This window comes from Mesocricetus auratus, unplaced genomic scaffold (assembly GCF_017639785.1).
Source record: "Mesocricetus auratus isolate SY011 unplaced genomic scaffold, BCM_Maur_2.0 Super-Scaffold_4256, whole genome shotgun sequence".
Taxonomy (NCBI): Eukaryota; Metazoa; Chordata; class Mammalia; order Rodentia; family Cricetidae; genus Mesocricetus; species Mesocricetus auratus.
Window position 1 is genome coordinate 26463658 of NW_024429182.1, and position 11581 is coordinate 26475238.

At 41.0% G+C, this 11581-nt stretch overlaps 1 protein-coding gene across 1 annotated transcript; it reads right to left on the reverse strand.

Annotated features, from left to right (window-relative positions):
• Positions 1-2922: 2922 nt before the first annotated feature.
• On the reverse strand, positions 2923-9732 carry Ifit2 (interferon induced protein with tetratricopeptide repeats 2). Its single transcript, XM_013112267.3, has 2 exons — positions 9575-9732; positions 2923-6152 (listed from the first exon to the last, which is right to left on the reverse strand). Exons 1-2 carry the CDS (start codon positions 9577-9579, stop codon positions 4751-4753), a joined length of 1407 nt encoding a protein of 468 aa, XP_012967721.1. The 5' UTR covers positions 9580-9732; the 3' UTR covers positions 2923-4750.
• Positions 9733-11581: the final 1849 nt, after the last annotated feature.

The window sequence follows — 11581 nt, forward strand, 5'->3', positions numbered from 1 at the left end:
AAGAAAATACAGTGTGAATATAATATTTGTGTGTAAGCATGTGCACACATGTGTGTACACAATGGAATTCACAAACACACACATGTACACACACAGTAGGATTTATTAGCACACACACAAAACACACACACACATACACACAAACACATATCCACACAATGGAATACTCCCCAGTCTTTAAAAGGAGGAGATTCTGAGATTTTAAGCAATGTGAACATGTCTGAAGAATGTCATAGAAAGTGAAACAGCCTGGACACCAGAGAAAACACTGGATTTCATGCGTATGAAGAATCTAAAAATGAACTCGGGAATCAGATTGGAGTTAGGGACTGGAGGGTCAAGAGTCCGAGGATACACAATTTTAGTTTTTATTCTTTTTATTTAAGGGAACTGTATTTTTTAAAGATTTACTTTTATTGTCGGATGATGGTGCACACCTTTAATCCCAGCACTTAGGAGGCAGAGGCAGACGGATCTCTGTAAGTTTGAGGCCAGCCTGATCTACAGAGTGAATTCTAGGATAGCCTCCAAAGCTACAGAGAAACCCTGTTTCAAAAAAAATTACTTTTATTATTTTTAAGTGTGTGTTTGTGGGGGGGTGTTCACAAGTGCATGTGTATTCCCAGAGGCCAAAAAGGGCATCAGATTCCCTGGAGGCAGAATTGCAGGTTGTTGGGAGTCACCTGCGTTGGGTGTTGGAAACTGTATCTGGGTCCTCTGAAAGGGTAATAAACAATTTCTGAATCATTCCTCCAGCCCATTATTTAATTTAAAGACAGAGGCTGCTGGAAGGCAAACAGAGAGGCTTCCTAAGTACTCTTGATTAGATAGATTGTCATCTGTGCAAATAGTTGAGAGCATCATGCAGGAGTCTCTAAGGATCTCAGGAATTCCCATCTTCAGGATGGAATGGAATATCTATTAAAAAGATCCATCCATTCAGAAATGACACAAACTCAGGCATGCTCCAATATTTACAACAGATGAGGCCATAATGGATGCCTTGGGGTTGGTTTTCCAAATTGTTGGTTCCATATTATCCTTTGTAAAACTGTCCCAACGGTTAATGAAGAAGAAAGGCAGAATTGTCATTTAGATTCACAAATTTTTAACAAATTCCATTCTGATTTCCAATCTTAAATCGTTGTACTACGTATCTAAATGGAGGTGCAGTGTACAACTGAGAATGCCTTATACCTGCTGCACTTAGGTACATCTAAGAACCTCACTCAGCTTTCCTCTGTAGCCCCCCACCCCTCACAAAGTGCAGATTATCAGCAATTAGACAGCCATACTGTAAATCATAAGGAAAATTTGTCTAAGTCCCTTCTCTGAAATAGGTGATGGGGTAGTGTTATGAGAAAAGAGGGCCCAGGTTATGTAGTCTTTAGTTGGAACCATCATTCCCAGGTAGGTGTCAAGCTGATGGCACCCATGGAAGGGATGCTAAAACAAGTCTCACTGAGACTATAACACTCCCATGGCTTCTGCTCTCACTGCATGAATATGGTGTGAGTCTACTGGCATGATTGGTATGGTTTGAATATGGAATGTTCAAAGGCTCCCAAAGTGATGGGTCTGGAGGGCTCTGATAGTTCAGTCCACTGATAGTTTCCCAATTTGATGGTTTCACTGGAAAGTGATGGAAACTTGTGGATGAAGTAGGTCACCAAATGCATGTACTTGTGGATAATATCTTGTCTCAAGACATTCTTTGCTTCACTCTTGCCTTCCTGGCATCCACAACATGAGTGCTGCCTTCAGCATGCCCCTCTGCTGCTGCAATCCCAGAAAACAAAGAGCCAACAAATCATGGCTGTAACCTCTGAAACCACCAACCATAATAACCCTCCCTCTTTTCACTAATTCTATATGAAAGCAATAGTGGCTCAGTCTGCTGTTCAGGGACGGCTTCTGAGCCTAAAGGAGAAAGGGATACAAGAAGAAGCTGGGAGGGGCTTTTCACCAAGGGAAGTTATTATATGAGACTAAGCTGGAGATGAGAGAAGTTTTCTCTCTCCTTTACTCACACAAACATACCTGAGACTCTTTGACACTCACAGAGTACCAACCCAGTGTAGGTACCAGAGACATACAGAAGCTGTTTTGTGGCTCAAACAATGTTGATGTGTAGGGTTTAGAGCAGACAAACGTTAGGTAGAGTCCCTACAGACTTGTTTGTTAGGACTTAGAGCAGCTTTATCAGGAACTTACCACTTACCTTCAATATAGGAGAAAAGATGTGAGAAAGTGGCAAACCACATCTCCTGACTGATGTTGAAGAGTGAAACAGGAAACCAAGGGACGCAAGGCAGGAGGGCACATAAGTGCCAACTGCAATACTTTTATTGATACAGCTTCTTTGATAACAGGTCAAGTCTGCATTTCATCATGGAAGCCTATTCACACCAGGCATCTTCAAGGTTATATAAAGCACAATGATGCTGTTTTCCTTCAGAAAATATCTGAGGCCTGAGAATGTCATTAGATCTAACTATTCTCTAGAAACTGAGGAAGACTTCAGGCATTTCTGTGTTCCTTCCTACACTGGTTGGCACTCCAGATTTCCTTCTTAAGAAATGATAACATGAGATGTATTCCTGTCTGTCTCATAAATTTGTTACATCCTCTTATAGCCTTAGGGAGAGGAATGCCATTCCCTGAAGATGTGGTCAAGCTATGTCCTAAAACCTGTCGAGGGTCTCTGATTGGGTTTTTACTTTGAATTCCTGTATGGGCTTCCCTCAACAATGGACTGTGACTTCTTAGTTAAATAACTCCTTCAAGTTGGTTTGGTTTGTGTTTTGTCACAGCAACAGGAAGGCAATCAAGGATAAAAGTCAAGACAGAGTGTACACCTGTGTACCCGAGGCATAATATCAGCTATCTAATATAAAAAGAACAGACACTTAAGGCTGCAAAAAAATTTTAAGCTGCTCTTTATTATCAGTACTTGAGTCTAAAACAGAGTACAGTAAAATTTTTATTGAACCAGAACATGCTTAATGTTCTACCACGCGTTATTCATGAACAAAGTTTATTATTTTTCCAGAAATTCAAATGCTAAATACTGATGGACTTAAATCCATTCAAAACTTTTTAATATTTAAAATAACATGGAACATTGTTCCAGGTATTAGAATGTTCGGTTTTACCAATCTATGAATCTAATATATTTTAATTGCTAAATAAAATATTTCTATATACATAAGGCAAACTAATCCTAATAGAGAAACATTTTCTACCCCAGAGGGTAACTGAGAGCCTCATGCTGGGCCCATTGACTCTATGCTGCTTCACACCAACCCTAATGTTTAGGCCATTCAAGAATTACCTAGGAAATGCCAGTTGTCAATTTTGTGATGTTCCTGAGTATTTTTTCAGAATTCAAAGAAGTCTTTATATCCCTTAGTGTGCAACATTTCTAATGGAGGAAAAATTTCACCCTCCAATATCCATGCCATTTTCTAAGTCCTTCCACCAGGCCCTCAGTCATCAAGTTATTCTCCCATTCAGTGGCCCTACCTAGCATCTGTAATATGGGTTCATCATAGCTTTTTGAATAAAGGACATATTCATTTGACAGAGAAATTTTCCTAATAGTGACTATAAACTTTGTCCTCATGCATTTATAATTGTCAAGGATAAATCAGCATTCTCTTTGTCTCCGCCAGAGTTTCCACACAAGTTTGGAATAAACATTTCAATTGTCACTATGGAAGACAGAATGCCCCTTATTGGCATGCAGCACCATACTCACAGAGAGAGTAGGGTGTGTGAAAAGTCTCCCCGTGTGCCTCCTGGAGGTCTGACATTGTGGCCTGACTCTACTGCTTTGTATAGATACTGCTGGCCCTTCTAACTTTCTCTGGTCTCAGTTTTTCCCCCATTATGTTGCCGTCTGAGTTAATGGAACAAATGAACTCATGTTTATGGGACACCGTAGACTGAGGACTGACTGGTCAATTGGAGGGAGGATTGATTTGGTCCCTTAGCCTTTGTTGTTGTTTGTTTGTTTTTAGACCTGGAACTCACCACTGAGTTTCTATTTTGAGCTCAATTAATATTGAACACTATTTTCTTAATTTCAAAATTATACAGTAAAACAAAATCACTACCTTCTGGGTTTTACAAATATGTGATAATAGTAGTTACATAAGCATATACATATCCAAACTAACAAGATAATGTACATAATCATTAAATATTTACATGCCTAATCCTCAGCACCCTCCATCCCCTTTCCAGGTCATGCTCAGGCTGACCTCCAACTTGCTGTAATCCTCCTTCTCAGCTTCTAAGTGCTGGAATTATAGTCACTGCCCCTGTCTCCTCAGCTTTTTTGATGGACACTGTTATTATGTAGAACAAGGCTGTGTCACATATACAATAACTCAAGGATGGAAAACTCACCCATGTGAGGAATTTGGCTGCTTTGCATAAATACAGGAACAAATCCAAGACAAATCCACAGAGGGTGACTGAAAAATTGCTACCATGAAAACTATTTCTAAGAAATAGTAAGATATCTAGGCTGCTCTGTATCTGTACCTCCAACTGGCCCCTTTCTCAGTTGGAGCTAGTAATTCAGGTGCTAACATCTGATTGCAGGGTTCCCATCAACACTGATAAATACTATAGTCAGTCTGTTAGTACGTGATTATTCCGTGAAGTTGTTAAATGTTCTGAATGGCCACTTGGTAAGGGTTTTCAGTTGCCTTCCAGCAGTAGCCTTGTGGGAACCAGGTCACTACTCTTCATTTCCTTCCTCATGCAAAGATGCTGAAAGAACAGGCCTCTCAGAGTCCAGTCCCCTCTCAGAATCTTTAGCAGCTCGCTGGCTTTCTTTATTGAACTCCTGAAGAAACGCCATGATGTGCAAGGCCATGGGATCCGATTTGTTTTCAGAATGTCTCCTTTCAGCAATTCTTTGAAGTTTGCTTGCCATCTTTTCTTTAGGCTTCGTCTTCTGCGCTATTTTCACACCCTCCATATAATGGTGGATGGCTTTGTCTTCACACTTCATTTGAAAAAACTGAAAATTGCCATACTGTAGGTGGAGCAACTGCTTAAGGCCAGGAGTGAGTTCCTTCTTGAATTCTTTCTGGAAGTAATAATCGGCTTCTTCATACTGCTTTGCCATGGCATAAAGACCAGCAAGGTAGCTACAGGAATGTTCTAGCATCTCCTTGGTCTCCTCTGCTTTCCTTAAGTGTTTAATTGCTAGTTCCAGTAACTTCTCTCGATTTCCATCCCATGCAGTTTCTCTTGTGGAACCTATTTGAAGGACTTTTGACCTATAGAAGCACCCAATATAGTAATGCATGTAGGCATTATTTGGTAGGAATTCTAAAGCCTTTCTAAGCAACTGTATAGCTCTGTCTTCATCATGTGTCTTATAATAAAACTTGGCCGCACTACGGAGTACATCTGTCGCACCCGGGGCTTCCCTTAAGGCTTCTTCAACTAGTGCCTTTCCTTGGTTTTCATGCATCATCTCAAGCTTCAGTGCCAAGAGAACTTTAACATAAGGACTGTTGGGAGACAGTCTAATGGCTTGCTTCAGAGAGTCAACAGCATTCTGCCGTGCTGGCCAGTTGTCCAGACGGTAGTTCGAGATGGCCCAGCCAGAGGTGAATTCTGGGTTCTTCGGGTCCTTTTCCAGAGCCTTCTCAAAACACACCTTCACTCTCTCATTTTGGTTTTGGGTACACTTTAACCGGGCCCACCCTTCCTCACAGTCGAGCTCAGGACTCTCAATCCTGTAGGGACTGGAAAACTTCTCACAGACCTGTCTCACCTTGTCAAGGTAAGCCTGCGCTTTTTCTAGTTGGTCCATGTGATAGTAAACCCAAGCGTAGTTTCCCCAGGTGACTACACTTCTGATTTCTGCTTGGTCGGGATGCTGTTGCTGGATGAAGTGTTCAGCTTTTTCTAAGCATTCCAGCGCTGCCTTATTTTGACCTCTGCGGTGCATTACATAGGCCAATATGTTGCACATTGTGGCTTTACACTCACTGTTCTGAAACTCATCCTTGTTAAATACCTTGTCCTCAAACTCATCCAAGGACTCATCTCCCGCTATCAAGTTCCAGGTGAAATGGCATTTTAGCTGCTGAAGCCTGCTTTCCAAAGATTTCTCCATGGCCGTGCTGTGGGACAGAAAAAATAAAAAATAAAAGAAACGGTCATGTGGGGACACATCCCACGTTCACCTGGCAAGGAGTAGGATCACAGCAAATATTTGTTTCCTTCTAAACAGTGTTAATCTAAACTAAACCTAACCAAGGGACACACTTTGTTTTTTTCCAGTATTTAGCATATGTCTGAATTACTGCATAAGGAAGCAAGCGTTTGCTCACTTGGGCCAGAAGGACTGACAGAAGGGAGTGAGTCCATCCTAGAAGCAGTTTGGGTTTCCTAGAGAGACTGGCTGTACTTCCTAGCTCTTTCCTTTTCCTTTGCCTTGGAGGGCCTTTGAACTCCAGCGCAGCTTCAGTGTTACTAGTGAAGCTTTTTTCATTTAAGAAACAGTAACTCAATCACTTCTTTACTCTTAACCTCTTATATACTATTGAGATTTGAAAATCTTAGCTACATGTTTGTATGCTATTGACATTTCATTGTGCTGAGTCTAAATTGTTTGTTATCTTAGCCCTTTCGTTTTTCCTTTAAATGTCAATGTCTTACTATTTCCTATTATTATTCAAACTTTTAAGGTGTTTTTAAAGGAAGGATGGTTTATTTTGATTTGTGCTTTAAAAGGTTCAGTCCATCCTGACAGGGAAGGAATGGCGTATTTCACGGCAGCAGGAGCATGTGACTAGACCTCCTCACATCTCAGTGGATCAGGAAGCAAAGAGTAGGGATAGTGAGACTCATCTGGATTTCTCCTTTAGTGACAAGATTTTTTAAAAGTAGGTGTGTATGTCTATGTGTGGTTATGAGCACGTGAGTGTGGTGTCCACAGAAGCCAGCAGAGGACACTGTATCCACTGGAATCAGAACTACAGACAGTTGTGAGCTATCCCCTATGGGTGCAGGGAACAGAACTTAACTCCTCTAGAAGGGCAGTATTTGCTTGTAATTATCAAGCTAGCCCTCCATCCCTAGTCCAACTTTAATGTGTTTTCTTTGTTTAGCATATCATCTTGAGATTTTTATCATGTTAGTTGCATCTTTTTATTTTAAACATTTTACTCTTCTGCTGTTGGGTTATTCTGTTAACCACTTATTATTAAAAGATTATTTTTAAAAATTAGTTTTGTTTTAAATGTTTTTATCTTGCATCTTGTACTTTGCATTGGCTGCCCCTTTCCCTGCCCTCTTCTTTCTCTGTTTCCTTGCCTTCATTCCTGTCTCAAGTCTTCCACTTTCACCTTGATATCACGTGAGCTCTGGTCCCCCCACCCCTCCCTTTTAAAGCCTATTTTCTGTCTTACCCTGATCCTGGTCCCATTTCCATTTTCCTGACATCTGCACACATTCACATAAAAATACATATGTAAAGCTAAGATTTACAAATGAGGGAGAACATGCAATATTTGCTGTTCTGAGTCTGGATTTTCTTACTTGTTACGATATTTTCTAGTTCCATTCATTTTCCTGCAAATTGCATGACTTCATTTTGTTCTTTTAGAAATACATTTTAGTTAAAATATAATTGCATGACTTCCGTCTTTCTCTTTTGTCCTTCCAGACCTTCATGTGTCTCCTCCCTCCAGACCTCCCCTGCTCCCCCACTCTCAAATTAATAGCCTCTTTTTCTTTTTTCTTTGAGTATTGTTACATATTTGTGTGTGTGTGTGTGTACATATGCACAAATCTACAAATACAGTCTGCTGAGCGTATCTTTTGTTGTTAGTGTGTGTGTGTGTGTGTGTGTGTGTGTGTGTGTGTGTGTGTGTGTGTGGTTTGGGGGCTGAACGCTAAGTAACCAGTGAGATAGCTCGTCCCTGGGAGAGGCTAATCCTTTAATTTTTTTATGGTTGAATAAAATTCCATTGTATGTATAACATCTCCATTATTCATTCATTATTGTTGGACACCTAGGCTGATTCCATTTCCTTGTTTTTGTGAGGAAAAACATGTTTGTTTAAAACACACATCAATGATCTGAAATAAGACTAAAAGCCCTTTGGGCATCTGCTCATTGTAACTGCTTACATTTTACTTTCAATCATCCTTGATTTTTACCCATTTTACCATCTTTTGAATATTTCTTCTATTAATTGTATTATATATATGAGCAATGCCTGAAACTTTTTTAGAATAATTTTTATTTAAATTAGGAATAATCTTATTTTACATATCAATCCCAGTTCCCTCTCCTTCCCATCCTCCCATGCCCCCCATTGACCCCATCACCTCAAACTTTTATTTCAGAATGAAATGTAGTCCCCATACCCCTCTCCCATTTCTGCTTCTTACAGTGGTAGTGATGTCTCACTTTGGTGACTCATTAACACTTTGACATTACTATTTTAATTTCCCTTTGTATTTTAATCTCTCAGGTTTATATTTTATACCCGGGATAGGAAATGTGGTTACAGGGAAGGCTTATAAGCATCCAGCCCCTTTTGGGTGGGGGGAGAACTTTTTATTCAGGGTACCCTTGTGACTCTTAAAATTTTTTCCATCCTGTAAGATACCCTTCAGTCTTATCCATAAACAGATAAGGAAATAAACAGGAAACAAACTAACCTACCACAGAAGCCTCTGGAATTTTATTTTTTTTCTTTTATTTTTCCATGCTGTATATACATCAGCTGTGTATTCTAATATTAAAGTTTCTGACTTGTACAGTTTATAGTTGGAAAACCACACGAAGTGACAAAGATCATGTCTGAACTGTATTGACTGTACTCAACCCCTCTCTTTGACTTTTTACCTTACATCTTGTAACCATCCACATTTTTTGTTGGGCCAGAGTTAGGGTTACCAGACAGGAAATAGATCTGAGAGGCAGTGAGTGAGACAATTTCCTTCCTTCCTGTCTGTGCTCTGTTTAGTTATCAACCTTCATTTCATGTAATTCTGAGATTAATTCAGCAACTACAAGTAAAATTCAGATGTGCAGTAAGCAGGGTTAGTAGTCTAAGTACAACTTTACAACTTAAGCAATAAAGAAATCTAAGAAGAGCTATTCCGTTAAATAATATTCATATTAGGTACTCTCAACTTAATTTTGCAACTAGAGAGGGAGAGAGACAGAAGAGAGAGGGAGAGGGGGAGAGAGAGAGAGAGAGAGAGAGAGAGAGAGAGAGAGAGAGAGAGAGAGAGAGAGAGAGAGAGAGAGAGAGAGAGAGAGCAATTCTTCTGGATCCATCCTCACAGGAAGTCCCTGCTGGATCGAACAGCTCTCTTTGACTTCGGTTCTCAGCTGCCAGCTAAGCAGATCTGTTGGAAGCAACTGAGTATCTCTATGACATATGTATAACTATAGAGACAGAGGTGGGAAAGGCAATAAACAAACACAGAAACGCAACTGGCCTCTGCTGGGACCGTGGCTGCTTAGGATTTGCAGCCATCATCAGGGCTGAACGTCTAGCCATCAGAGAAAGGGAAGACATACCTCATGGGTGCTGTGTAACTCCCAGCTGTTTTGAAAGGCTCAGTGCAGGCTGCAGCACACTCCAGACAATCTCATCCTCTGACTTCTAATGAAGTGCTAATGACCCATATATAGCAGCAGCTGCTGGTTTCTTTTCCTGTTTCTTTGCAGCTGACCCCATGGAAGAGAAATTGAAACCAGAAAGTAAAACTGATGTCACTTTCTATGAACAAATTAGTTGTAAAAGAGCCAAGCCCTCAGTGCACTGTGTGTCAGAAGTATTGATGTCTTAGATTTGCAACACAGAGGGTATTCAACCTGGAGAAGGAAACCTTTACCTCAGCATCCTGCCTCACATTGCCACGACAGCCCATCCTCACTCTCATCACCCTTACGACTCACAGGCCACTGTAAGGAGCAGTTTCTGCTCTCCTGGCAGGGATTTTTCTCTGACTCATTCACTAAGCTGAAGGTCCCTTCCTTCAGTGACAGGTGCACACTCCATGGCATGGCAGGGCTTCCAAATGCAGATGCTGGATGACTGAACACAATGCCAAGCTTGGGCTCCAATACCCGTCTATATGCATTTCTGTGCTGTGGCTCTCTGGGGGGTAAATTACTGTTTGCCTCTGCTTTAGTTTCTTCTGTTCTGAATTGGGAACACCATAGCTACCAGATCATCCTGGTGATGGGAGGATTAAGTGGGTTGAATGAATGAGATGCTCTAGAATCATGCCTGACACCTAGTAACTGATATAATTAGTAACCAAAATCACAAACTTTGGATGTTTGCTTTTTCCAGAGCCTGAAATGGTCTGACATTCCATGACCTGTCATGATCACTGACAAACCTAAGGCAAATAATCCTTAGGACAGTCTATTATTCCTGGCTTCCTTGGGACCCACCTTTTGGGGCAGCTTGTCAGTCAGCATGTGCAAACCCAGATGTGCAGCAACTCTCATTCATGATAATAAAAAAAGAAATATACCATCCTTGCTTTTTCCTTAGTTACAGCTCTGTTGGTTAATCTTGGCAGTCTGCTTGTCTTGGCAAAGCACACTTCTGCCTCTGCCTGTGAAAGCACTTCTACAAAAACTGGCTAAGGGGTTGCAAACAAGATGAAGAAGGCCTAACCTGAATGTCAGCAGCATGGCAGAAGGGGGAAGCTGGCATGAGCACCCCTGATCAACCAACCCTACTTGACCACTTGAATTTTTGTAATGTTGCCCTCACCCTTGAACACTCCATGAAGACTCACACAAAGACTCCCTTTCTTCAGCCTTTGACACACTTTCACCAGGAATTCTCCAGGGGCCTTCCACGCCTCAGCCCTAGAATGGGGTGTCATCACTGGTCCCTTATATTCTCAGGCAGGTATTTAGCTACTCGACCTGAGCAGACACTGGTTTTCTGGGACCTCTACAGAAGGACAGTCTGTAACTATACAACCTCTGATTATGCAAGGCAACTTTATATATCCCATTTTATGAACTCTCTGGGAAACTCTGAGCCACAAAATACCCTTACGACACAAGAATCACAGATCATACAGACCAGAAGGTCAAAAGGATTTTTTGGATCACCTGGATCACACCAAGGCCAACTCCTGAAAGTAGATTCTCATCTGCATAATTTCCTGCTGTACTCACTGACAAATCAAAATACTTAACGGGATCTTCCAAATGAACTTCAACAATCCATGTAGCCAGTAAACTAGCTTTGCATCTCTATTTTCTTCCTCAGAATTTACTTTAGTTTGATTAAATGTCTTTCTCGAAGGTTCATTTCCCAAAGGCTTGGTTGCCGGCTGATTGTACTAATGGAACCAATGAAAGGAAATTAGGTCATTGACAGCATGCCTCTGAAAGGGATTTGGGGGTACTAGCCTCTTCCTGTCTTATTCTTTACTTCCTGATCATCATGTGACAAGAACTTCCTCTGCCCTGTTCTCTCCACTACAGGGTTTGCTGCAGACCCAAGTGACCATAAGCCAAGGTAAATCTTTTTTCTTCTTAAGTTGGTATTTT